Genomic DNA, 27,574 nt, shown 5'->3' with positions numbered 1-27,574 from the left:
GCTGGGGGGGGACACAGCCGGGACAGCTGACCCCAACTGGCCAAAAGGCTACTCCATACCATATGGCATAGAAAGCTGGGGAAGAAGAAGGAAGGGGGGACATTCGGAGCGATGGCGTTTGTCTTCCCAAGTCACCGTTACGCGTGCTGGAGCCCTGCTTTCCTGGAGATGGCTGAACCCCTGCCTGTCCATGGGAAGGAGTGAAGGAATTCCTTGCTTTGCTTTGCTTGCGTGCGCGGCTTTTGCTTTCCCTATTAAACTGTCTTTATCTCAACCCACGAGTTGTCTCACTTTTACCCTTCCAATTCTCTCCTCCATCCCAGCGGGGGGGGGAGTGAGCGAGCGGCTGGGTGGGCTTAGTTGCCGGCTGGGGTTAAACCACGATGCCTGTCCTTCAGGGATTACAGTACTCTCCAGGGTACTCAAGCTGAGAAAAGCTCAGAGTCTGGATAGCTCACTCCATTTTACAAGGAAAACTCTAACTGTGAGATGATGTAAGGTTGTTATGCAGAAGGTGGCCTCTGTGGCTGGCAGTCATTAATTGAATTTGTGTGGCTGTATCTGCAGACGCTTGCACTGTGTGAGGGGCTGGTGGTTGTTTTATGAAGTCCAGATGGCTTTGGGCAGGAGACGAATGCAAGGGGACAGTCTGCCTAGGCCGTGGTCTATGGATGCTGATGCCTAACTTAAACTAGATGGGATTTTTATGAATTGCTCCTAATTTAGGTGCCTATTTCTCTGCTTAGCAAGGCCCAAAGCCCATTAACCTGAGCTTTATTTTCTCTTTTTCTATTCCTTGTCTCACTAATGATGAGACAGTTGCAAGTTAAATAATGTAAGCTATTTTTAGGGCTGTAACCTCAGAGGCAGATACTCTTGCTTCGAGACTTGCATGATCTTTTTCAGTTACTTGAATGTGTACTTCCATTGCTGTGGAATGGTTGCATCTTCATCATGGAAGTAGAGTAACAGCAAAGCTTTTTCTGCATTTGTATTAGCAGCTTCCTTCCCTCTCTCTCTGTCCCTTAATAGCTATTTCTGGTGCAGCTGATAGGAAAATACTTGTCCAGGTCTGGTCCAGCTCAGAATCTTCAGTAAGATCCAGGAAAAGATCCAGGGGTTTAGAGGGGACTCGTAAGAACCCATAAAAGGTTGGGGAACAAACTTCATAATAAAACTCTAGGAATGTGATTCATTTCTGAGCAAAAAATTAGTAAGAGTGACCTGTGCAGTCTCAGTGGAGATATGGGGAGATGAAAATTTGGAGCACAATCGTTGTCATTTGCAAATAATTATATATAACGGTGCTGGAAGCTGGTGCTGGATGCTTTGTGCTAGGAATATGCTTTGCTTCAGTCTTGTTTTAATAGGTGTGTCTAAGTGCCAAGTGCTTTTTTCTACCTGGCATTGACCTCAAAGTCATCTGAGGTGTTGGTAGTTTGTATAGACTTTTCCCTGCATTCGCAGTCCGTGCTTAAAGAGCTGAGTGAGTACTGGTGTTGGAAGCTCCACCGAATCAATATTGCACTACACTTTCTAAATCTTCTAATTCCTCATTCCCTCTGTGATGTGTACTGAGTTGATTTGAGTCGGGAACCGAAGAATCATCACCAAATACGTATTTGATTGTATTAGGTGATGTATTTGCTGCTGTAGACCAATTAATTTTATCCTGAATAAATAGAGGCTGTTCTTATGTTTACCTGTAGCATATAAAAGCCTAGCTTGGATTTGGAGTTGGTGGGCCTTTTGTGTATCTCTAAAACTTGATGAAATGGAGAGTGAAAGGGGAACAAAGGGTGACTTCTTTTAACAGTGGAAAACATGAATAAGCTTTGTAGAGACTTTATCAAGGTGGGAAGCTAACCCAGTGATGAAATACTGAATTGATAGGATTTCACTTGGACTTCATTTATCTGAATCCTAATATTCCTTTGAGTTTGGCTAGTGAGTTGCTGGTTTTGCCTTTGTAACGAAGGATTTCTTTAGCGTTCTAGACAGCTATAAGGCACTGCCACTTCATCCACGGAGCTGTGAGGACTGCTACGAGACATCTAGAGGGCTTTCTTGGGGTGGGGGCTTAGCAATAGTGGTAAACAGCAGGAGTGAATGACTGGAGGTACTAAATATTTAACATTTAACAAGATAAAGAGGTGCCTTGATACTCAAATTAAGACTGTAACTCAAATCTGGGTTGGCATGTTGAAAATTAGTACTAGTTAAGAGCGAGGAGTCGGTTTACAGGAAGCATCTGAAGTTTAAGTGGCTCTAGTAAGATGAGGCACAAGTGGCAACAGGTATTTTCAAAAAGCTGTCAAATCACGGAGGTGTCAACAACGTGTGAAATGTACCCAGAGTTTGCAAAATAGTTGAAGAGCTCACTTAGGTGATCCTTTTCTAAGCCACTTGGGTCTAAACTCGCTTACAAATGTGTCCTATTGTCCAGAGAAGAGTGCTTAAATAAGTAGATCTCTGTAAAATGACATAGTAAACTCTCAGGCAACACAAATATCATTCAACCTACTGCTTTATAAAGCTGTACAGACATGTTGTGGAGAGTACTGCGTTTTTCTTAGCATAACTGCATGTTTTATTTTCAGTCAGTAGTATACTCTTAATGCTAAGGTAGATGTTCTTTGTTGCATTTTTCTTTGCCTTTACTACCTCTGTAACTGAAGAAAATGTTGTTTTTTTCTGAATAAGAATCACTGATGTACAGTGCTTTAGTTATGATGTCGTGTGACTAGCAATAGAGGTTCCACAGAAGATGAAAGAGGATGCTCTGTTGTTTCACTTCCAGTTTTAGAGCAGAATGGGAGATTTGAAAGCCCTATCTTAAACTGAGGCTTTTGGGTACCCAGCTGCAGCAAAGAATTTCCTAGGAATGAGAATAACTGCTTGTCTAGTTTTTTGTCTCAGATTTTGCAGGCATGAAAAGAAATTGCCTTTTTTTTTTCCCCCCTCCCTCATATTCGGCAGAAAAATCAAACTATTTCTGAATGCCCTTTCCACAGGAAATTGCATGGCTACATTCTTGCTTCCCTCCTTAAGATTATTTGTTAAATGTAGCTTCCCGTGGAATGGAAATCAACTTTTTAACATCGCTATCTTGCTAAATTGAAAAGGCCCATTTTAAAGAATAGGCGTGGCTAATCTCCAGCACAGAACTTCAGGATGAATCTTCAGACCAGTAAGATAGGAGTGAGTAGGGAAATCTGTATCATTAAACAAAAATCTCTTAGGTCAACGAATTGGTTTCTTTGAGAAATGGAAACATATTCCCAGCTAATAAACAAAGCAATAAAAAGTAAAACAAATGTGAATTGAGTTCATATATCTTCCTAAAAGTGGAAAGATTTGATTCTATTTCCAGATAAGTCAGGAGATCCATACAGCGTCGGAAAGGACCGGGTCATCAAGGCAGCATAGCTCTGAAGTGGCATAGCTGCTGATTAGCATTAGTCTTGGTGCAGCTGTACTGCGCCAACGTGCAGCGCTGTCGTGTCTCAACACACACTGCATAATTCCATACAAGCGTGTTCCCAATGACTAAAACTCCATCAGCATGTAGGATATTACCTTTTTGGTAGCTTCCGTGACTGGTAGGTTGATTGTTTTGTAAGCTGCTAGGCGCTGTCTGTCTTTTATCATTCTGATGCTGTTTTGATCATGAATGCTGTTTATTTGCATGAGGTGATCTAGGGTTTTTTTTTCATTATTATTATTTCTAATAAGCAATCTTGTTTTCTCTTTTTCAGCTTTTCTGGGAGAAGAGGCTACAAGGCCTCAGCGCATCGGATGTCAGCGAACAAATCATAAAATCCATGGAGCTACCTAAAGGTCTTCAAGGTATTGTGTTTGCTTACTGGAGTTCCTTCAGATCCCCAAAGTTGTTTGCACTTAAAAAGGACAGCATTTTTGATGCTCTTCACAAGTTTCAGTTTACAGTCAGATTAAGTAAACTTCAAATTGTAAATGTTCTCGCTGACAAAATACCTCGGTCTCCAAAATGATGTTTATTTTTAGTTCATTTATGTAGTTAATATAAACCACACTTCAGAACCTCACTTTTATTAGTGAAAGTTGATCTAAAATATGTTCAACTCACAGTTCAGAATTAATAACTTTGTTCCACTGCTTGCGAGATTTTCTCAGGAATTGGAGTGTTGTAAAAATCTCAGGTGTTTATTTTCCAGAATTAATTTAATACCTTGTAACATTAAAGCAAAGACTGTGCTGGTGTGGGTTAATACCATGAAGCTGCAAAGAAACTATTTCAATATGCGACTGATAAATTTATGATGTGATCATCTTTATTAAAAAATTAATGATCTTGTAATCGCTAGTGTAAGCAAAAAACCTAGCCAATTTTAGAAATGAGATGCCTTTTGAAAGGCTAACTTACGCTTAAACGAGAACTGTGCTATTACAAAGCCGTTCTGAAGAACTTGCGCATTTCGCTGTTTAGATGATAACAATCATGTACCCAGTGGCAATTATATCATGAGGGTACGTAACCTTACAAACTGAGAAGAGCTCTGCCACTGGAAGTGACATATGCAAAGGGAATGGTAACTATTCAGTTATCTTTGTTTTAGGAGTTGGCCCAGGTAACAATGACGATACCCTGTTATCAGCTGTTGCTAGTGCTTTGCACACCAGTTCTGCACCTATCACGGGGCAGCTCTCTGCAGCTGTTGAGAAGAACCCAGCTGTCTGGCTTAATACATCTCAACCCCTCTGCAAAGCTTTCATAGTCACAGATGATGACATTAGGTAAGTTTCATGAAGTAAAATGAAAAGCAAGTTCGATTAAAGTGGAGTCCTTCCTGGCTCAGTGCAGTCCTGGAGATAAGGGAAGAGAAGAGCGAACATTTCTTTGTACCTGTTGATTAGTTCAGTAACTTGAAAAAATGAAAAGCTGGGTTTTTTCTTTGTGGTCAAAATAGTAATATAAAATATTCACTAAGGTATGAGTCATAATCTACATTTTCTTTCCCAAGAGAGTGCCCTAAACATTAAGCTATAGTCATGATCAATATTGGCTTTCTTCTTTCCCATTTCTGGTTTGGTCAAGTTAATTTGTTGACCTCAGTTAAACAGTAAGTAATTTCAACAAAGGAGAATAAGAGTATTCCCCTATAGCATATAGCTTTGTGGTTAATACACTCTCTTAAAGTGGGAGATTGGGATACGATGTGAAGAGCACAGATCTAGTCACAGATCTCTAGATACGAAGAGATAGATCTAGTCACATATGGGAAAATATCTTGGTTTTTAATAGCTGCACTGTTAATTTTCTTTTCAAAGAAAGACTCATCCTTTTTTGGGTACTAAAAGCAGGGACTTCAGCACTGAATTTCAAGGTTAGGACTGAGTGAAGAGAGAGATTTCTCGTTGCATTGACTAATTGCCAGAGTGTGGCAAGACACGGGACACAATCCTGTCATCCAATTTTTTTTAGTATTGCTTAGCGTGAATCAACACATGGGACGAACACTGCCTTTAGTATCACATTTTTAGTTAAATTCTAGGTTGCATAGGGAATCTGAAGACCTAACGTGGATCTTGCTGCTTAGTGGAATTCACTCGGCACCAAAGTCCACTACTATCACATTCTTTTCTGAGCCCTAGATGGCTAGCTGAAGTTTCTGCAGAGCTAATGTTAAGGTATAAAATTATCTGATTCCCAGTCCTTTGCTTAGGGATTTACTTTGTTTTATTGTCTTAAACATCAACTTGAAATGCTTTCAGAAGGTAAACTCTTCTTGATATGTTACAGAAAGTTACAGGGCAGGATGAGAAAATTTCTTAGTGTGTTTGACAACATTTATTATTTACTGGAAACAAAATTCCTTTTTTGTCTTATCAGTCATTCAGTTGTTTTTACAAAGCAGATTCTGAATTTGATGTCAGACAGTACTGGCAGCTCAGGAAGGACACAGATTCTGAACTGGAGCATGAATACGCTGCCAGTTCGGTGTCTCTTCTGGTTCATGACTTCGTAGGCAGCTCACTACAAAAGGATTAAGTATTCATAGAAGTTACCTTTTCATACTGTTTGTGTGAAACTGGCTTTCGTTTTAAGACCATCCAGAAAACACATTGCATGAAGAAGCAGTATCAGAATAGGGCACCTGTAATCAGTAAGGAAAGCAGTGCAATTGCTTTCCGAACTTACATAATGGTAAGGAAAAGTTTGCCATTAGGGATATCTGGTCAGGTATATTCTTTCGTACTATAAATTCTTCAGGGAGATCATAGCAGTTGTTTAGATCTAATAAAATAGCTGTCAGCTTGACCCATGTTTAACTTGAAGTATTCCTGGTCATGTAATGATGGTAAATCTCTTTCATAATCGGAGTAAAATGCAAAATTTCCTCTTTTGGTTCAGCACGTTCCCTGGGAAAACATTAAATAACCTCCTATAAATGCATGGTTAAGAAACAACCGTGCTTCCTTATTACTAGGGACAAGCACCTATTTTTTTCTCTGCTGTGGGATACACCTTCTGAATAGTTCTGGGCTTCTTAATGCTTAGTCCTGTGAAAGGTAAGTATGTAAAATGACTGCGGTGTGCTCCCCAGTGGTCTCTACATCCCAATCTTAGCCTCCTGAGGCAGGCTTTTAGAATTCCCTATTAACTGTCTTCTTGCATGCTGAGTCTGTGAGATCATTTATCTTGAGACTGCTGCTTTGCAGCTTCTGTTTGTAGCTTCTTTCCTGACCAGCATCTAGTTACGTTCTTTGCAACTGCACTGTTGAGTTGCCTCCATTTCTGTGAAAGGTTAAGACTGACAACCTTTGTGTCTCTGCTACATAAATGCTTTAACCAGTTTCTCTCTTCTGGGAGGAACTGGGGAATGGTATCTTCTGAAAATAACAAATAGGTGGATTGTTTTTTCTAGTTGTGCTTAGGTGGATGAAGTTTTGCAATATATTATAAAATTTGTTCTTGACTCACGGCTCTGTTCTGTTTCATAGTCCAGTCTGTCATTCTTTTCAAATGTCTCTCTCTTTAGTGGGATTTTCTAAGGCTTATAGTTTTCAGGGGATTTCTTTTCCTAAAGCATGTAAGTTGTTTCTGAAAATCCCACCTTTCAGTTTTCAACAGCCCATTCTCTTGCTCAGTCTAGGTTCTTTGCTAAGCACTTACCGTCACCCAGTAGGTTTTGTCCCTGAGCTTTCTCAGGTATCTTGACAATTGCCCTTTTCAAATAGCATGGTAATGGGACTTCTGCTTTTTCTTACGGGTAGCCATAACCTATTAAATTTACCAAAGCATATCAATTAATGTAGTCTGTCTGGCTGTGTCATGCTCTGCACAGTAGTGGGTAAGAAAAAGTACCTCTTAATCTGTCCAAAAACTAAGCTGTATTTACCATGAGACAGGAATGGAGAGTAATTCACATTTAATGCTCTCTAAGTTTGTTTGGCACGGGTTTAAGAATGTCTTAATCTTAAGCTACATGAACCTTGATCCAAGCTAGTCAGCTGTAGTTTAGTCCCTCACGATACTCCTCAATACCCTATACAAATCTCACTTTCAGTATGACAGACCAAAGCCACAAGAAGTATAATGTGCCAAAGGAAGAAAATGAGAGATCGAGAATGTTTCCACAGTCTGAGCTGTTCTCAGGAATAAGAAAATTGTAAAGTACAGTGGTGTGTGTTGCAGGGAGACAAAATCCTAAATAATCCTTATCAATCTTGGCTACGAGAGAAACTTTCTGACCCCAGATCTAAAGACGAGTTTAATACAGAGTATGTCAGGAAAGCACAGTAACTAGGCATCTGAGGACTTCTGTAATTACCATTTAGAGTATGCTGTCTCAACAGTGGTTAATTTCTGCTGAGAGGGGAGGAGGAGATGGGAAAGATCTATTGGAAGCGATGTGTTGGAGAAGTGTATGTGGTGGGGGGGAATTCGCAGGTGCCCCTAAACCTGAGTTTAATATAATACAGCAAATACAGTTAACATACTAGTAATTAATTCTCCTTTCAGCAGCGCATCTCAGATCTGAGTAGTGGAAGAATTCTGGAATTCCTGCTGCTGAGAAGCTCTAGAGCATGTTTTTCATAAAAACAGAGTAAATGTTACTGTAAGCACTTATGGTGATGGCTCTCGATTAGAGTGTCTCCAAAAAATACTATATTTGAATGTGCTGGAAGAGCAGGGGAAAAGGGGTATTACCTCCCTCCTGACACGCAGGGAGGTGGAACTGGTGTTCAGACAAGGACAAGTTGGTTCTGTGGACTTTACCCATCTAATCTGACACCAATCTTAAACGTAAAGGTACCTTTGTGTTTCTGCTGCAGCTAAACACTATTACTAGAGCTATATGCAATTTTTAATTTTGATGACAGAGTAGATATTGCTGTGCCAACATATAAGGAACTAAACCAAATGGAGCCTCAACAGATTTAAGAATATAGAAAAATAAATGGAGAAATCGGAGGGGAGGTTGACACAGTATCATAGTTTGATTGCATACAGTAGTGTAGAATCACACATGTCTTTAAAGCATGCACTCATCACTTAGTTGTGTTGAGGACAACTTAGTCTTAGGGTTTATACTCAGACCCTAAGAACACTTAGTTGAGGACAACTAAAATCGTTCTAAGCACTAAGGAAATCATCTGAATGCAGAGCTATGCACAATCCCGTTGTATAAAGCAGTTCTCCACTGAAAATAAGGTCAGAATTGGAATTAGGGACTTGCGGATTTCTGTGTTAAGAGTCACGTGTCTTTAATTTTAGCCTGTTTTTTTAGTACTGAAACTAAAGGGTGAGGATCGTGCCTTGCTGGGAGGAAGGCTGAAAAGAGCACGTGGCCAGGGAGCTGCTTGGTAGCGAGTGATGCAGCTGGGGAGGTGAGAAGGGTCAGCACAGGCTGCTGCTGTGTGGGAGCTCCATCGCCAGGATGGTGCCGGGGAGCTGTGGAGCTGAAGGGCTGAGGGCCGGTAGTGAAGAGCAGGCGCTTGCCTTCCCTGGCAGCATTGCTGTTGACTTAATGGGCTAAAGCAGTTTTACTGAATATTGCTGTGATAAATTAGCATAAGAAATCAAATTAATCAAATTGAATGGAGTTACTCTTAAGTCCTAGAGTTTTACTTCGTGTTAAAGATGAGCAACTTTTATTAGTAGTGTTTTCTTGCTGTTCGTTGTTAAACATTTGCTCTTGGTAGTTCATGTGCTTTAAAAGTCATATTACTTGTATAAAAAGAGCTATGTTTTTAATAATTAAAACCTCTGTTTGCTAGAAGACCAGGCTCTTCAGGACTGGGAGTGCTGTGAATTATTTTTTTGGTTGTTGCTCCCTGGGAGATCAACTAGCTGGCTGAAAATTTGGAAATGAGATAACTGGGGAAAGCTATGTCTTCACATGAGTCTGAGAAGCAACAGTAACCTCTGGAGAAGGCCACATATGCTGTAAATAGGGAACCTGGGCCCTTAATAACGGAAGCTAGTCCAAGATACAGAAAACGGGCTCTCACTTCTGTGTATTGTGAGAGTTAAATACTACAGTAGTACATCCGAGATGGTAGGAAGGGGCTTGTTACAAATCAGGATAACGATTCTGAAACCTAGCACAGGCTGAGCTTATGCTTCAGCATATGTTTTTCAAAACTTCATCAACATAGTTAAGTACATTTAAAAGAAGATCTCAAATAAAGGAGCCTAATGAGGCGGTAGAGTTTATGATTGCTTTGTGCCCGACTCCTCAAAGTTGATATATCAAGATACTTGCTGACCTTTATGTTAGATTCGATGTCTGGACAACAGACTCACTGAAGAGCAAGGCAGGGGAGGGCCTTGTAGCACCAAGAAAGAAAGGATGTTCCAGATTAACTTTTTGTGTGTTTTCTGGCAAGTGCATTCTCTGATACACATTGATGTTATGAAATAGTCACAGCCTGGAATGGGCCTCCTTTGTCTCCCAGCTCAGCTGTTCATGGCTTAATTCAGGTTACTGAGTGGGTAAGGTTGTCTAAATGCTCTGTGACTTTTTTGACAAAGGGAGGATTGATGATTTCCCGTATCTTCACTAGATATGTGATACTCTGGGACTTTTCCATGAGGTACACTTAAAATGCCCAGTGACCAGACCCATGTTCAAGAAACATTTACATTTCATTCGTGATCCATTCTTTGTAAGAGTAGGGAAGTGTCCTTACTGTGTTTTAGTTCATTGGAGTTTTCTTTGCACTCTAAAGGGGAGCTTTATAAAGATATTCCAGCAGCTTTCTTCTCTCTGATTTGGTCGTTCAGGCACTTTTTAAAAAATGCTGTCATTAAATGTTCATATTTATTATCATAGCCTAAATTAGGCCTGAGTAAGGAACCACCAGGTATCTAGGGAAGGGATCTGCTGGTGTAAATGGCTATTAACTGTATAACTCCATAGTCTTTGAGAAGTCATGGAGATCGGGGGATGTCCCAGAAGGCTGGAAGAAGGCTAATGTCACCCCCATCTACAAGAAGGGCTTAAAGGAAGATCCAGGAAATTACAGGCCCATCAGTCTTACTTCAGTCCCTGGGAAAGTTATGCAACGAATCCTCCTGGGGGCTGTCACAAGTCAAATGAAGGACGCGATTGGGAAAAGCCAGCACGGATTCACCCAGGGCAAATCATGCTTGACAAACCTGATCGCCTTCTACGACAAAGTAACCTCAATTGATGTGGGGCGAGTGGTGGACATTGTCTACCTGGATTTCTCCAAGGCTTTCGATATGGTTTCCCACAGCCTTCTCCTAGAGAAACTGAGGCGTTACGGTCTAGATAAGTGGTCTGTGCGGTGGGTGGGGAACTGGCTGAGAGGCCGCACTGAGAGGGTGGTGGTAAATAGCTCCTTTTCAAGCTGGCAACCTGTCACAAGTGGGGTCCCCCAGGGATCGATATTGAGCCCAACGCTGTTTGATATCTTCATAAATGATCTGGATGATGGGATCAAGTGTACCCTGATGAAGTTTGCTGATGATACCAAAGTGAGTGGGGAAGTGGACACTTCAGAGGGGAGAGCCACCCTGCAGGAAGACCTGGAAGAGTGGGCTAGCAAGAACCTTATGAAGTTCAACAAGGACAAGTGTAAGGTCTTGCACCTGGGAAAACATAATCCAGGAGGGCAGCACAGGCTGGGATCTACCCGGCTGGGGAGCAGCTCTGTGGAAAGGGACCTGGGGGTCCTGGTGGACAGCAAGCTCAATACGAGCGAACAGCGTGCTGCTGCGGCAAAGAAAGCCAACAGGATGCTGGGCTGCCTGAACAAGGGCATCGCCAGCAGAGAGAAAGAAGTCATTATCCCAGTCTACTCAGCGCTTGTCAGGCCACACCTGGAATACTGTGCTCCGTTTTGGTCCCCACTATGCAAAAAAGATGTGGACAGGCTGGAGAGGGTCCAGAGAAGGGCCGCAAAAATGATCCAAGGACTGGGAAGCCTGCCGTATGAGGAAAGGCTGGGAGAACTGGGTTTGTTCAGCCTTGAGAGGGGAAGGCTTAGGGAAGACCCTTTCACCATGTTCCAGTATTTAAAGGGTGGCTACAAAGAAGATGAAGACTCCCTTTTTACAAGGAGTCACATGGAAAAGATGAGGGGTAATGGGTACAAGTTACTCCTGGGGAGATTCTGACTGGACACAAGAGGAAAATTTTTCACAATGAGAACAATCCACCATTGGAATAATCTCCCCAGGGAAGTGGTGGATTCCCCAGCATTGGACACTTTGAGGATTCAGCTGGACAGGGTGCTGGGCCATCTTGTCTAGACCGTGCTTTTGCCAAGAAAGGTTGGACCAGATGATCCTTGAGGTCCCTTCCAACCTGGTATTCTGTGATTCTATGATGATTCTATGATTAACTGTAGTCTGAAGCCTGTTGTGATGGAGTTTGTAGGCTGTGGATTGTGGAAAGATCCTGCTATCTTAACGTCAAAATTCTAAAGCCAAAAAGGAGAAAAATAAAATATACTCCAACTATTTATTTTCCATAATCTTTGGCCAGTTCACAGTGTATTCCAACAGTGAGATGGTGACAACTTTTTATTACTGATTTTTTAAAAAATGATATTTCAGCTTATGTGTGCTCTTGGGATCATTTTCACTCAATTAACAAATACTGAATTTGCTACTCTGACTTTTATTTCTCCTTTGTCACACAGGTTCTGCAAAAGATAAGGCATCTTTGTTTTTGTTCGGTTCTCTGTCCCAGGATTTGAAAGATCGCTCTCTAGGCATTGAAAGTTAACAGCTCTGGGACAGTAAGCTGTATATTGAAGATAGAAAACAAGGATAGAAAACAGCTGGAAGATAGAAAACAAGTTCTCTACTGAACTGCTAGCTTGTTCTTTTTTTTTTTTCTTCCTTCCTTTTGCTGTCTCTGTAAGCAGCCAGCCTCCTCTGAAGTACTTGGGGAGTGCTGGTAATGGTTGCAGCCGTAGAACTGGATAGCCTTCGAGGCTGGTGCTCCTCAGAGGCTTCTGGCTCCTGTGGAGCATGTTGGATATCACTCCTGCTCTTCTAAGATTTGATGTTCTTTGTATCTGTCCTGCCATCCTAAATAGGCACAGGGAGTTTGCGGCACTAACGAATGTTTTCCTGTGCCTGCTTCTGATGAGTTCTGGCCATTTTTAAGCATATATTTTGTTTAAAGATTTTATTTTTTGGAAAACATAGCTTGATAGAACAAGTGGATTTTCATGTAAAAAAAAAAAAAACTGGGTCTGATGCAAAATTTGTGTTCTCTTGGGAAAACTTCAAAAGAGGACTTCTTGTTTTCTGGTAACATTTGAAAGCTAAATATTACCTTCCAAACTAAACATTGAATCAAAATATCTTAAATTTACATTGATATCGAGGTAACATTTTTGAATTAATTTTTGAATTTTTTGAATTTTCAATTATTTGAATTTTTGTTTCCCCAGGGAAACAAACCTTTGTTTCAGCAGAAGTTGCTGCCGTCTTAAATGCATCCCCGACTAGTAGATAAGACTGAATAGATAGGTAGGAGTAATTAAATAAACAAATGGAAACAGTGAAGCTCCTTGAGGTTCTTCCCCTGCACACACGTTGTGTAGGACTTGGAGTTGGTTCTTTGAGCACTCAGAAACCTACTCAGTGTCCCACCGTCCTGTAAAGGTGCTCCTGGTGTACGCACCCTTACTCTGGGAAAGAGGGAGATTGCCTCAGATCTCCTTAACAGTGCTCACGACGGGAATCTCGTGCTATGATTTTTAGTGATCTACCCTAAAATGTCTCTGCCAAAGGAAAAAAAAAAAAAAAAGAAAAAAAGAAAAAAAGACAAAAGCCAGTCTGACAAGGATAGTCCAGTGGGATACTGCTCCAGTAACTTTCTGTTTGGCCTTTTCTCATCTGACAGTGGAAGATCATACGTCACATTCAATCCCTCTGTCTCGGTATGAGGGAAAGGAAAGCACGCATGCTAAACCAGAGGGCTTTCTGGCTCAGGGTGCTCTCAGTTTTAGCGCCAAGCACTGTCTGTGTGCACGTGTAGGTGCAAAGGTAATCGAACTGGTCGATAAGGGTTTAGAGAGGTGGTCGAGGCCCCAAGCCTGTCAGTGTTCAAGAGGTGTTTGGACAATGCCCTTAATAACATGCTTGAACTTTTGGTAGGCCCTAGAGGGGTCAGGCAGTTGGACTAGATGATCATTGTAGGTTCCTTCCAACTGGAACTATTCTAGCTTATTCTGTTCTAAGTTAAAATAAGAGTTCAGAAATCAGTCCTGAGTCATTATTTAGGCAAGTATTATGCTCCCAGCCTCATAGTATACTTGAAGGACTGACGTTTCTGCCCCTTCTTCCCTTCTCTCCCTTCAGAAAACAAGAAGAGCGGGTGCAACAAGTGCGTAAAAAACTGGAGGAAGCACTAATGGCAGACATTTTGTCACGAGCGGCTGATACAACAAAAGATATAGATGTAGAAATGGATAATGGAGATGAAGCATAAAAATAAATCAGGTGAGTCACATCTCCTGGAGGCACACTCTTGATTTACCCGTCCTGGCTGCTGGCAATCACTCGGCAGTCATTCGGTGGACAGTAGTATATCACACACAAGCAGGCCTCCTTTCTCCCCGCACATAGGTTAGCTGACATGCGCTATATCAGCAGAACACTAGGGTGATTTTGCATATGTAGACATGAACATCCTCACATTAAATGCTACACAGATCACCAGGGAGGAAAAACCAGTGGGTTTCATCCTTCATGGCAAAGACCCGCTCTCTAGAAACGATTGCAGGTATATTTTCTGGCACTTAATACTTGATGTGAAACTGGGGTAAAGCAAGCAAAGTAACTGGCCTTTTTCTGTTCTTCAAAATTTAATTTAGTAAAATTACATAATGAGTTCCTGAAACTTTTCTATTTATTTTTAAATGGATAGTACCTCTACAAATTAATTTTCCAAGGCATCTCGTTGTATCTTATACCTGCTTACAGCACTGATCTGTGGATTTGCCAAACACTTTCTTAAAAAATCTTTTTTTTTTTTTTAATCATCTGCAGAAGAATGGCAATTCATTCTGTTGTTTCCATTGAGCTCATAGCGCTCATTTCTGAAAGTGCACAGCTTTGAGATCTGACCTTTTCCTAAGGAGTTAGCAGAAGTTTTAACAACTAAGAATTCTGTCTGGAGATGGTTGTGTAATTTTAAAGGAATTAATTTCATCTTTTGGTTCTGGAGTTACTACCCACAAGGGAAAAGAATATATGTATTTCCTATTTGACAGATACAAAGCAGTTAACTTTTATACAACTACGAATGCTATGTTCAGGTAACTTGGAGACGTAGGATGGAAGTTTCCAGGCTGTGATCTGCTTCAGCACGGCTGCTGAACATTCAAACCGGTGTTCAACCCGTAGCGTAGAGTGGTAATTCCGTGGCATTTTGGCTCCCTCGGCCTGAAGCACATGAGCCTGCTGCACCCAACCGCCAGCTGTTATTTTTGCACTCAGTATCTGGACTGCGCTCTAGGTTAGCGCTTCAGATACAAGGCTGTGTTGCTTGAGTAAATTCTTATAATTCGAAACAAAATGTATTTATAATGTAATTATAACCCACCAGCCCCTGAATACTCATGTTTCTAACGCGCAGTCATTTTTATTACTTATAGTGTCAGTGCAACATAAAGGGAAATTCGATCTTTAAGTTGTGGACAAGAGCTATTTGCTGGTGTTGTTTAGTCCACTTAACAGGCCAGTAATCTTGATGTTTTCCAGGCCACTGAAATCTTTTAATTACTTTAAGTTACAGCTAGTTACTATTAAACTCTTAATCCCTGAGTATTTCTCCCATAAAAGTCTAATTATGGATAACTTTAAAGGAAGTCAAGAAAGAACATTGTTTTAAGATGTGAAATTTCAAACCTTTGCCATTTTAGAATCGAATTGTCAATTTGATTTATGTTTTTTAATTTAGCATAAAATAATTACTTTGTAATGGAGTTATACCTTTATTTATTTTTGCACTGGTACGGTGGTTCTCTGCAGAAATGAGTTGGATCAGTAGACCTTGAGTTTCATCAGCTTGTGAACTCATTGCCTACTTACATGTACGTAGCCAGTGTACCTGTAAATGTACGTGTGTTGGCTATGTTCTATAAAACTATTTTTTTCGCCCTAGTGCCTTTAATTATAGACTCGAACAAGATTTTTGAGTAAGTAGGTGAATCAGTTAACGTAAAATAGCTTGAAAGGTGCAAGTTTTTTGTCCTTTGTACAGAATAATGTTCCAGTATGATCTTTTTATATTAAGAAACTTTTTACGTACGCATTCTGCTGTATTTAAAAAACAAGAATTCAGGAAGTGATTTAAGGCCGTAATGAAGGAGTGCAGACGCCAGGAGGGTGTGTGGTGAAAGAGGCTGGATGTTAAAAGCACGTTACGTACGCGGGTTGTGCTTAACGAAGAAGTAGCTGGGCATCGGTGGGACTCTCAACAACTGAGTAGCCACTTACATCGTATTCATGTTTTGTTACCACTTATGGACTATTGATGGTGCGCTCTTACTGTGGAACTGAAACACAGCTATAGCTGCTCCCACAAAGTCATTCTAATTAATGCAACCCTCAGGCTTTACTTTTCCAAAAGAGATTATTTCTTTCTCTTTTACAGGTACTTTTAACTGACTTGTCCCAGGAGGAACTTCCTAAAAGACAGAGGCACTTTCTCCTTCGGTCTTTCGTTATAAGAAGAAATGGACCCATGCACATTTATATAGCTTTCTAATAGCATTAAAACCAATGCCTTTTTTAGACTCCTATTTTTGATGTATATATCTTATTTGAAAAGCAACTTTATTTTGTGTCCTATGACTTAAAGTCCTTTTTTAAGTATCGAAAGTTACCCTTAATCTAAAGCTGAGCTTTTGATGCCAGGTTGCAAACCTACTGGAATTATATTGCCTGTACTAAATATTTGTTTTTCCTGTGGTTTTTAGTAAGGATGGATCAGGAGAACAGAATGATTTCCCAATTAAAGATTATTGTGACTCTGTATATAAACAGATTTTTATACCTATGGGTGAAAACACCTGTACATTCTTCCGTCATCACTGTAAAGATAAATAAATGATTATATTCCAAGCAGTTGAAAACTTGTTGTGTTGTGGATAGAGTAAGCAAAGAATGTCCCTGCTCATATTTCAGTGTTCCCTCGGCCAGATACCGGATAGGCAGGGAAAAGCGTATATCAACAAGTACTGTCTTTGCCCAGAGCGCTGCCTCAGGAGATCTGTCTGAACTCGGGAGCAGTTGTGGATTTTTCAGCCGAGGTGAAGTACAATTGCATATTTCCTCTGAGAAAGAAGACTGCTAAAAATAAGTAGCCGGCATGACTTTACAGTAGAGTTCTGCTTCGAGGGTCAAAGTGAGACTGTAAAGGAAGCGTCTTCAATGCAGAATGCAGCGGCTGCCAAAACTTGGGCTTGTTTCTGTCTACCTAGACAAAGCAGTTAGGATGTCAGGATGGCCTACGGCACCGCGAAGCTTTCTGTGAAGTGAGTTGGGTCTTGTACGGTTAATCAGAAAACTCAGAAATAATCAAAAAACTGAGCAGGTTTGCTTAACTTCCCTGGAGACTTAAAGACTAAATTGCCTGGCAGGTCAGAGTAGTTCCAAGGTTAGAATAAAGTCTGCTTCTCCCTGACTAGTAACGTGTCATACTGCTCTGCAGCCCAAGCTGGGTAGGTTTTCCATCGCCTCCGGAGTCTGTCTTCTGCCCACACAATGCTGATCGCAAGAGGGAGAGCAGAGGGACAGGTTTTCCTGGGATGGGTGCGGGCCGGGAACCAAGACAAATCATCTTTTTTCTGAAGCAGCTTCCTTCAGCTTATAATTGGGCGGGATAAAAGAGTGTAATGGATCTGGTCTTTTCCAGCCTCGTCACAGAGCGGGGAGCGATTGGACTCTCTCCCCAAGAAAAGAACGGAGCCTGTTACTAACAGGCTTCTGTGACGCTGGAAGGAAGCTATGTTCCCCACAGATGATGGGTATTTGGTGAATTTCTGGAAGATTGCTTCTTGGGAGCGTAAGTATGCTGCAGTTCCTAGTAACTTTTCAGAACACAAGGTAAGGGTTTCACAGAAGAAACTCAGGACGTAGAACTTGAGTGAAGACGAGTGAATACCCATCTCCATTGATAATCAGTTGAATTTAAAGAGTTTATACTTTTATAGAGTTTAAGAGTTTAAAGAGTTTAAAATCAGTTTATACTTTTGTTCTAATTCCAGAGTTGTTTTGTGTAATTACTGATCAGAGAGTTCACGTGAGCGACTTCTCCCGTGTAGCTGGGCAATGCGGTCTCATTTTAGGGACGCAAAGACCGGGACGTTACTCCTTACATGACTGCATGTTCAAGCGCAGTAAAACCAGCACAGAAGTGCCTTTAAGAGGCTCTTCCCCATTAAAAGATTTCACGTAAGAGCAAAAAGCAGATACAGCTCTTTCAGAAGAAAGGTTACGCTTAATAGTAACTGTTCAGCTCTGCCTCGTAGGTTTTTTTGCTGTTCATTAGACCAATATTAACGCTTAATGCCCTCGGGGCCCGGGGGTTGTCCTGCTCTCGCAGGTCCGGACTGTGCTGCCCCGATCCCCTGCGCCGGCTGTGGTGGCTCCCGTGACACGGTGCTACGCTAGTTAACGTGTTTAATTTCTTGATGATGTCTCATCACTTTTTTTTAGTGATTAACCACCGTTACTAAAGGTGGCTGAAGAGCCTTGGGGGAAGGAAATGCCTCTCTTTTTTAATGAAAAGATGTTCTCTGTCAAAGCTAGAAAGCTTTGTATTAAAACCCAAGAAGTTGTCAAAGTTCGGACTCAAACTGGAGAAAAGAATTTCCGCTAATGCTTTCATCACCTTTCCGTCAAAATTGCGGTTCTGACGGAAGCCTTTCTTTCACCCCTTGGCAGTAAGATGGTATTTTGGTACTAAAAAGATGGATATTAATCCACTATAGTGATGCCTTAGTGGTCTTTGGAGCAGCTGGGAATGATTTTCTGGGTTTAGTGATATTTTTCTGTCTGGAAATCAGCAAGATCACCGAGAGGGAAGGGCATCGCTAGCCTATAGCTCCAAACCCAGGCGGACCTGGTGTACCTGTCCTGGGCAACTACTGCTCCTACCTTTCGAACAGAGATTAAATGGCTTTAACTGGTTAACCAGTGGTGGGGATGGTGGTGGTTACAGGTTATTCCAGATACGGGATTCCACATCTTGACACCTCCCCACCCTCGGTATGTGCTAACCCTCATCTCATGCGCTACACGGGCATATTCCTTAGGCTCCAGCTGAAGCCATTCCCCTTTTGAGAAAAATAATAGCAAATTCTGGGGCCAGAGAGAAAGCGTGGCGTGCTCTAGCTTAGTGCTGGGGTCGTTACCTGCGGCTGGAGGGACATGGGATTGAGGGGCTGCCTGAAAACCACTACGTGTTTGAGGGAAGGGAGTGGAGATTTATGGTTTGCTGCTTCTTCAGTTGTAAAAGCTCATTAAACAACATTTTTTTTTCATCTTTTTTTTTTCCAGGAGAGAGAGAAATAACTAGAAAAACCTGGGTTAAAGGCGTTTACCTTTAAAGTAGTGATCTTACGTATTTGGCCTGCCGTGCTAGCTACAGCAGGAGTCACTGCAGGAGAGAGAACGGGAAAAGACTTTTTGGGTTCCTTGTCCACCTCGCAAGCTTGTTCCCCTCAGACCTTGGCCGGGCGCTGGAGGGCACGCTCTCCGGTACAGTACCTCGCCGTAGGCCAGCTGAGTTGGAATTTATCATTAACAACCTTCAGCATTCTCTTATACCCTTAAAAAAAAAGGACATTATTAATAATTTTGGCTAATGTTTTAGCACTCTCAGTGTAGTTTAGCTTTACACTGTCACGAATAAATTGGACAAACAATCTAAGCTGCAGTCATGTAAAATGCTGAATTTTTTTTATACAGAAGCAGGTGTCAAAACCAGAAACTATGAATGATTTGGTTCCTACTGGCAGGAGCCATTCTTACCCGAAGAACCCTGAAAGTTCACAGCACCCAGGGCCCTGACACCCAGCCTGCCCACGTTTAACAAGCCTGCCAGCCGCTTTCAAACACAAACTCACCGCTACTTCCAAACCACTCTTTTGCTCTATTTTCTCAGTATTCGCTGGAACAAGAACACCCAAAGCACCGCTTGGATCCAAAGATTAGCTCTTCCCATCGGCACAGCAGATGACTGAGCCCAGGGCTCAGCAGCTCCTTTATTTGCAGCAGGGTGGGAAAGGGAATTCCTTCTTTCTCTTGACAAGCTGCTGCCGTTCCGCCGGTCTCACTTACTGCTCAGCTGCCTTCTCCGATTTAGCCACCACGGGTTGTGTTCTAAGGAATGCAAGGATGTCTCTGAGCGCTAAGGGAACCCCAGGATCGTGTTGTTCCAGGTAGAGGGCATCCCTCGCACGCAGGCAGCAATTTGGAAATCCCATTGTGCGAGTTGCAATTCCCTTCGCCTATTGTAAGAATGACAGGATTGGCAAACGCTAAATTTGCTTCATGAAAGTTTTCTGTCCCTTCTCCCTGCCTCATTGCAGAGCCCTCTCTACCTCTGCCACCAAATAGGTGCAGAAAGGAAGGATGGGATTAGGTTGCCCGCAAACTTCTGCCAACCGTTGGCACATGAGCGAGTGCATCTCCGTGCGAGCGGAGTTTTCCTCCCGGAGCGTTAAACCTGTATCCACATTACAACACTCATTTCTGATGTTCTTTCCAGCAGGGCCGTGTTCACATGCTGGTTTAGGTGGAAATTTTTGGTAGTAAATACGATTTTGCGACTCATGCATGTTATTTAGCTGCTACAGTTCCTTAAAAGATGAGTCGGTTCCCTTCATCACTCACTGGGATTCCTCCTCCTGTCTCTTCCCCTGTCCTCATCGAGGACTGCTTTGTAAAGCAAGCCGTTAAAGCGACCTTTATGAAATACCTATATTTAATGTGACAACAGCAGTTTAGGTCCTTAAATGAAGGAGGATCTAAACAGTTGCCTCCATCTTCCGTTTGTAGCTCTTCCCCGGAGAAACCGGAGGTTGCTGACCAGCGAACCCTCAGCGATCCCCTCCGGGGTTATCCACATTTTATTTACATTACCTGCCTTAACATTTAGTCCTTGGAAGAACTCAAATATGGGTTAAATTGGGCGATCGCTGTCATCTTGTATGTTGAATACAATATTTATAGTGTATCTTGTGCATAGAAGTGGCTTGCGTTTCATATACAGGGGTAGCTGCAGCCTTCCCGTGTATGTATATACGCTGTTTGCCAGGAGCAGACCATAGAGATTCACTGGGCACGTTTTGAAAGAAATTAAGATCACCTTTAAAGCTGAAGCAGCCTCTTTAATACAACCAACCCACCATCAGATACTCTATGTAAGCCGTTCTTTGTGGTCTCAGGGAGGCGGAATTATTTCTCAGGCAGCGAAAATGCTCAACTCTCCCTTCTCCTTCCTTTGTGATATGGCCGGAGATTAAATCCAAATCCAAAAGCCAGCTTGAGAAAAGCCGGGGTGCAGAACACGTCGCCACCTTCTAGAAAAAAAACATACGGTGGGTAGCGGGGCCGGTGCTGCCGGGCGCCTCTGCGGGGAGGGAGGCTGGAGAGAGGCGAGGGAAAGCAGGAGATGGAGCGGGCTCTTCCCCACCTCCCTCCCATGCAATCCCTGCCCTTCCCCGCCTCCATCCCATGCAATCCCTGCCCTTTCCCACCTCCATCCTATACAATCCCTGCCCTTCCCCGCCTCCATCCCATGCAACCCCTGCCCTTCCCCACCTCCATCCTATGCAACCCCTGCCCTTCCCCACCTCCATCCCATGCAATTACTGCTCTTCTTCACCTCCATCCCATGCAATCCCTGCCCTTCCCCACCTCCATCCCATGCAACCCCTGCCCTTCCCCACCTCCATCCCATGCAACCCCTGTCCTTCCCCACCTCCATCCCATGCAATCCCTGCCCTTCCCCACCTCCATCCCACGCAACCCCTGCCCTTCCCCACCTCCATGCCATGCAACCCCTGCCCTTCCCCACCTCCATCCTATGCAATCCCTGCCCTTCCCCACCTCCATGCCATGCAGTCCCTGCCCTTCCCCACCTCCATCCTATGCAATCCCTGCCCTTCCCCACCTCCATGCCATGCAATTACTGCTCTTCTTCACCTCCATCCCATGCAATCCCTGCCCTTCCCCACCTCCATCCCATGCAATCCCTGCCCTTCCCCACCTCCGTCCCATGCAACCCCTGCCCTTCCCCACCTCCATCCCATGCAATCCCTGCCCTTCCCCACCTCCATCCCACGCAACCCCTGCCCTTCCCCACCTCTGTCCCATGCAATCCCTGTCCTTCCCCACCTCCGTCCCATGCAATCCCTGCCCTTCCCCACCTCCATCCCATGCAGTCCCTGCCCTTCCCCACCTCCATCCTATGCAATCCCTGCCCTTCCCCACCTCCATGCCATGCAACCCCTGCCCTTCCCCACCTCCGTCCCATGCAACCCCTGCCCTTCCCCACCTCCGTCCCATGCAACCCCTGCCCTTCCCCACCTCCATGCCATGCAACCCCTGCCCTTCCCCACCTCTGTCCCATGCAACCCCTGTCCTTCCCCACCTCCGTCCCATGCAATCCCTGCCCTTCCCCGCCTCCATGCCATGCAGTCCCTGCCCTTCCCCACCTCCATCCCATGCAAGTCCTGCCCTTCCCCACCTCCATGCCATGCAACCCCTGTCCTTCCCCACCTCCGTCCCATGCAATCCTTGCCCTTTCCCACCTCCATCCCATGCAACCCCTGCCCTTCTCCGCCTCCATCCCATGCAACCCCTGCCCTTCCCCACCTCCGTCCCATGCAACCCCTGCCCTTCCCCACCTCCATCCCATGCAACCCCTGCCCTTCTCCACCTCCGTCCCATGCAGCCCCTGCCCTTCCCCACCTCCATCCCATGCAACCCCTGCCCTTCCCCACCTCCGTCCCATGCAATCCCTGCCCTTCCCCGGGGAACAAAAAAACCGCTGCCGCTCCCCGGCTGCGGCCGCTGCCGAGGCGGCGATGGAGGCAATTGGGGCCGAAGCCTCTAGAGGTCGGTGCAGCTCAACCAATGTGCCCGGCTGCTGCCTGCAGCGCAGGCAGTGCAGGCAGGGCAGGCAGGGCAGGCAGGGCTCGGCTCAGGCTGCCAGCGCTGGGGCCAGACCTGCCCGCCCCGCTGCTGCAGGCAGAGCTCGCAGCACCCCCCCCCCCCCTTCCCACCGCCCTGGGACCCACTCGGGACCGCTCCCGGGGATCCGAAAAAGCCCTGGGAATTAAAAATTAATTTCTCCTGCCCGCAGAGCACCCCCGGCAGGCAGAGCACCCGGAGAGACGGAGCAGGGAGCCCAACATCTGGGGCAGCCCCTTCCAGGGGTGGCCCATGGAGAAGTAGCGGGGACCAGCCAGCAGCAATTGCGGAAGGCAAATATGTTCAACACCCCTCTTTTCCAATCTTTTCCAGAATTATGATTGTCTGATTTTTTGGGACCTGCGTATTGACTATTCTGGGACACGTAGCACTTAGGGACACGGTGTAGCGGTGGACTTGGCAGCTTTAGGTTTACAGTTGGGCTCGATGGTCTTAAAGGTCTTTTCCAACCTAAATAATTCTATGATTCTATGCCGTATAAACCCAGCTCTAGAAATTAAGCTGTAATCCTGCGTTTAGCATCACTCTGCGGTACGTGTTCTGGAGTAAGAGGTGGGAAAGCCATCAACCAGTTCCCTACAAAAGCGTACGCGAGGGAGGGCGGCAGCTCCGGGCTGGGATGGTAGATGGTCGGATATGCCAAAGGCTTCAGCTCTGGGCTTGAACGTCCCCGTTCTGCTGAAATCCCACTAAAGGACCTTGGCCCTTCGGTGAATTTGAGACAAAGCACATTGTGGTCTAAAAATAGAAATGTTGGGAGAAATACAAGGCTTTACTGTTTCAATTAATGACTGCGGTACGCAGAGAGTTTGATTCACAGCTCTATAAAATCAAGGCGAAAACCCCCCAGTTGACTCTAACGGGCTTTAGCCGAGGTTATTTTGAAAGCCGTTGGAAAGCAAGGCAGTTCTCAACTGGAATCGAGCCGCAGCACGTCTCCGAAAAGCCGCATCCTGCACCTCACCCAGCGACCTGCGCTCTCCTGCCTCCCCTTTCCCTACCTTTGCTCCCGGCTAGCTCCCGGCTAGCTCCCGGCTAGCTTCCCTCTGCTCCCGGCTAGCAAGGGGCAGAGGCTTCCCACCTCCCTGCCTCTGCTGCAGAAGCAAGGCACGAGGGGCCGACAAAAACCGCCGTAACCACGTAATTATTTGCACGTTCAATCCTAACTATAAGGCGAATAAAATGTAACACTTCAACATTCAAAACCAGAGCCTGCTCGTGCAACTGCCCGCTGCCTTACACGATGAATATGTAACAGGACGGATGGCCAGGATTTAGGCAGATTTTGGTTCTTTCCTTGGCACGCCCAGTTGGAAGGAGCCCCTACAACACATCTGTGCTTCTGCAGGAGTTATTTTCAATTTGGCTTTCGAGTTTGCAGGGAACTGCCGAAATCTCGGCATCCTGACAATCAGTATTTAGTTATCTGTTGAGGTTTTGGGGAGTTTAGCTGCGCCCGAGCCAACGACACTCAAGTAACTGAAGCAGCGTCTTACACTCGCTGTATTTTACAGGGTAGGTGCTTAAGATTTTCCGATGCCCAAAGTCTCCCCTGAGCCTCTGCAAACAGATTTAACTGCTCAGTGGATAAACTGAAATGTTAGTAAACCCACAATGAAAACATATTTTTCATGCTTGAAAAATAAGCCTTCTGCTCCCAAACATTTTGTTTCCAGGTGGCTTTGCTCTTTACAAAGTTTAAGCAAGCGAAATTAAAAGATGAAATCTCTTCTGTGGGAGGATTTTGACTATTTGGTTAAAATATCAAAATGAATCACGCAATATTTCCAAATTTCTCCCCTCTTTTAACCAATATTTATCCAATTCTAACCACATTTACAGATTCAGTGACCTTAAACCTGCAAGTGAAAGACTCTTCTGGGTTTTCTTTTTCTGTACCCATGTGGCTTTCTGTGCTTCTGGTGGTAGTTTTTCAAAACCGAAATACTTGTAAGGATTTCTATTCTAGAAATGTTGGGTTTTTGTTTTTTTTTTTTCTATTTAAAAGTACTTTTTTCTGTTCAATTATTCTTCTTGAATTTTATGGACTTGTACTGGTATTTTAGGTATTTTAGGTACTTACTTTACCTAAAACTTTCAGCAATTACCTCATTGCCTTCCCAGAAACTTCCCAGATGACCCAAAGGCTTATCTGTAGGTCTTTTGCTCGGCTCAGCCTGCCGCGACCTCCCCGCCGGCCCGTGCGCGCGGTGTCCGTCCGTCCTGCCCCTGCCTGCACCCTGCCTGCGCTTGCTCTGCTTCCCTCCACCCAGCACCGCTAACGCTGCCCAAGAAAGGGCTTTGCCAGGTCCCTGATATTCGTTCCACTCTAGTAAAATGCTCTTTTAAAAAACACGACTGCGCTAAGCGGAGATAATACCAGCAAGTTCTTCAGGTATAGACGAGGCTGTTAGAAAAATGGAAACTCAATCAGTTTGGGCTTAGGCAGCAATATGCATTTGCTTGGATGACTGCAGCGGTAGATTATTTGAGGTAGAACCCCCCTGTCAGCGCCGAGGCAATACCCACCGCATTACCTGCGTTAAACGGCGAGATCCCCCCCCATCTGTTTTGCAGGTTTAGGTGCCTCTGAGAAGGTAGGAGTACCGAAAAGAATTTAAAAGGGCATTTGTCAAGCCCAGCTTAGCCAGAAATGCTGCGCACCTTCTTGCAACGACCTGAGGACCAAGGAATTGTTGCCGTCATTTACAAATGTGAGTGGAAAATACGCCGCTGGGAAGGCGAGCATAGCTTGTGTGTCACACCGCTCGGCCGGGGTGAGTCTGAAACACAGGGAGGCGATGCCTGTACCGGGGTTTGGTGGTTGGACTCGTCGAGCTCTCGCTGATGCATCGTTCCCGTGGGGCTGATGTGACGGCGTGCTTCCCCCGCCCCCGACCTCTATCTCCTGCAACCCTGCCCAGGTGATAACCACCAGTGGTGACTGGAATGGATGCATCTGGTCAGGATGGCTGCATCAGCTCCAAGTGGATTCAGGAGACAGATAACAGCACGACAGCCAAGGGCTATTGCGCAGTGAGCCCACCGGAGAAACTAAAACCTGTGCTCGGCGTGCAAATATGACTATGGGTCAATCCTCTTACCCCCATAAATAGTGAGCGGCCCAAGAGCCCGTTGAGCTCTCCTGCAGGGCAGCGGGCTGCACGCCAGGATCTCCCCTGGAGCAGGGACGCCTCTCAAGGTTACTCCTCGAGGCGGAGAGATTCCTTGCCCCAACAGATCCTCGGGAAGTGACTAACGGCGTGCTAAACTTGGAAAGCTTAGCTAAGCGATATAAAGGATTGATTGCGCATATATATAATCCTTTAGACATAAACCGTTGGCCAAGTCTGGGACTAGGACTGGATCCAGCCGCACCTCGAGTCCTCTCCGAGAAGGCGTTTAGAAAGCAAGGGCATCCTTTTCCGAACCTCCCGACTCAACGGGAGGGTCTCCCTGACAGCTTTGTCTGACCCTGTCCTCTACGCAGTAAATAATTGAGTGCGCCTCGCCATCGAATCTTGTTAAACCACTGTCGCGTTGAACTTTGTTAACTCCCTATTCTGTATCAATAAACTATATTTTTACTTCTCTCTAGCGAGTGAAGCGCACCCTCACCCCATCCGCGACAGCTGTAAAGTTTCTCTCCACCTGACCCCATCAGGGGATTCCTGCTCTGCGTTCCTGCTCCCAGTTTCAGCTGGAGCCCCATGGCTTTCTTCTAAGGTGCTAAGACTGTGAAACGCGTATGCCGCCTCTTAAATGGTTTTTCTCTTTTTGACTTGTTAATATCTGCTCCTGCAGCTGAATTCGGACTTGGGAAGTAACAACAAAGGGAATTGCATTAGCACGAGGCTGAATAAGGCGTGATTCCCAAGCGCTTCCCTCTGGCACTGCCCTGCCCGTGTAGCAAAATGCACTCCGAAAAGTTTCACACTGAGGACTGAAGGCCAAGTTCAGCCCAGCCCACGCTGTATCCTGCAGGTGGAGTAACGTTCCCTACACTGTAAAATGATATAAAACAAATTTCTGAGCGCGCGTCCAGCTCAATAAATAACCTTTATCAATCCTCAGCTTTTCTTCATCTGTTTTGTAAATTTAAAAAAATAAAAGGAGTCTTCTTACACCTATATAATGAACAACGATCGCGTACGTATCTTCGTATGGGGTGCGAGAAAAATATTTCATCAATGTTCTGCTGACAGATGATAAACTGCCAACACCCCATCCATTCGGGACTATTTTAGCACATACTCATTCTCCGTGAATGAAGCTTAAAACAGAAGTATTGATTCCTGTCTCAGGACAGATTTTAGGCTCTGAATGATTACACTGACATTCATCTCAGGGGAAAATTTGTAGTAAAATAATAAGCACTTGCCTCCCCCTGTCAGCCATGTCCTCTTCTCAAAGGTTTCCAGAGAAGGCAGCGTGCAGGAAAGCTCTTCAGATTTGCATCCTCAAATCCAGAGATCAGCAGTTCGAGGGATAATTTAGCATCACTCTCTTTTCATAAAGGATTCCAAATCTCTGGCAGTTTTATGGTCCCCAATCCCACGTATTTCGACCCAGAAACTCTGGCAGCTTCTGCTAAATGGCAAGAGTTGCCGGCTTAGCAAGAACTAGCCTTATGGTGCCTTCTTGCTTCCTAGCATCTCTTAACCAGCCTCACATCGCTGCAGTGGCCCGTAACTGTCTTTCCTGGTGATTTAATTGTTTTGGAGAGAGAAGGCTGGCCACCTTGTTGACCTTCAGCCAGACCACCTTGCTGGAGCTTGTAGAAGGAGAGCGTGATGGGTTGGTGAGTACTTGGTGGGTCCGGGGTTACCTACCTGCTGCAGAAGTCAGGGTCGGTGGGTGACGAGGTGG

At 44.5% G+C, this 27,574-nt stretch overlaps 1 protein-coding gene across 1 annotated transcript in view; it reads left to right on the top strand.

Moving 5' to 3' along the window:
- MBD2 (methyl-CpG binding domain protein 2) overlaps nt 1–16,598 on the top strand; it is a 43,634-nt gene extending 27,036 nt beyond the window's left edge. Inside the window, exons 4-7 of the mRNA XM_075489113.1 lie at nt 3,759–3,849; nt 4,599–4,776; nt 13,835–13,975; nt 16,134–16,598. Of these exons, the coding sequence (XP_075345228.1) occupies nt 3,759–3,849; nt 4,599–4,776; nt 13,835–13,964 (399 nt within the window). The 3' untranslated portion in view covers nt 13,965–13,975; nt 16,134–16,598. The remainder of the gene's footprint in view (nt 1–3,758; nt 3,850–4,598; nt 4,777–13,834; nt 13,976–16,133) is intronic.
- Nucleotides 16,599–27,574: the final 10,976 nt, after the last annotated feature.

Source organism: Mycteria americana (assembly GCF_035582795.1).
Source record: "Mycteria americana isolate JAX WOST 10 ecotype Jacksonville Zoo and Gardens chromosome Z unlocalized genomic scaffold, USCA_MyAme_1.0 Scaffold_30, whole genome shotgun sequence".
In the NCBI taxonomy this organism is placed as follows: Eukaryota; Metazoa; Chordata; class Aves; order Ciconiiformes; family Ciconiidae; genus Mycteria; species Mycteria americana.
Note: the sequence above shows the minus strand (reverse complement) of the source record. Positions and strands in the feature narration are given on the sequence as shown.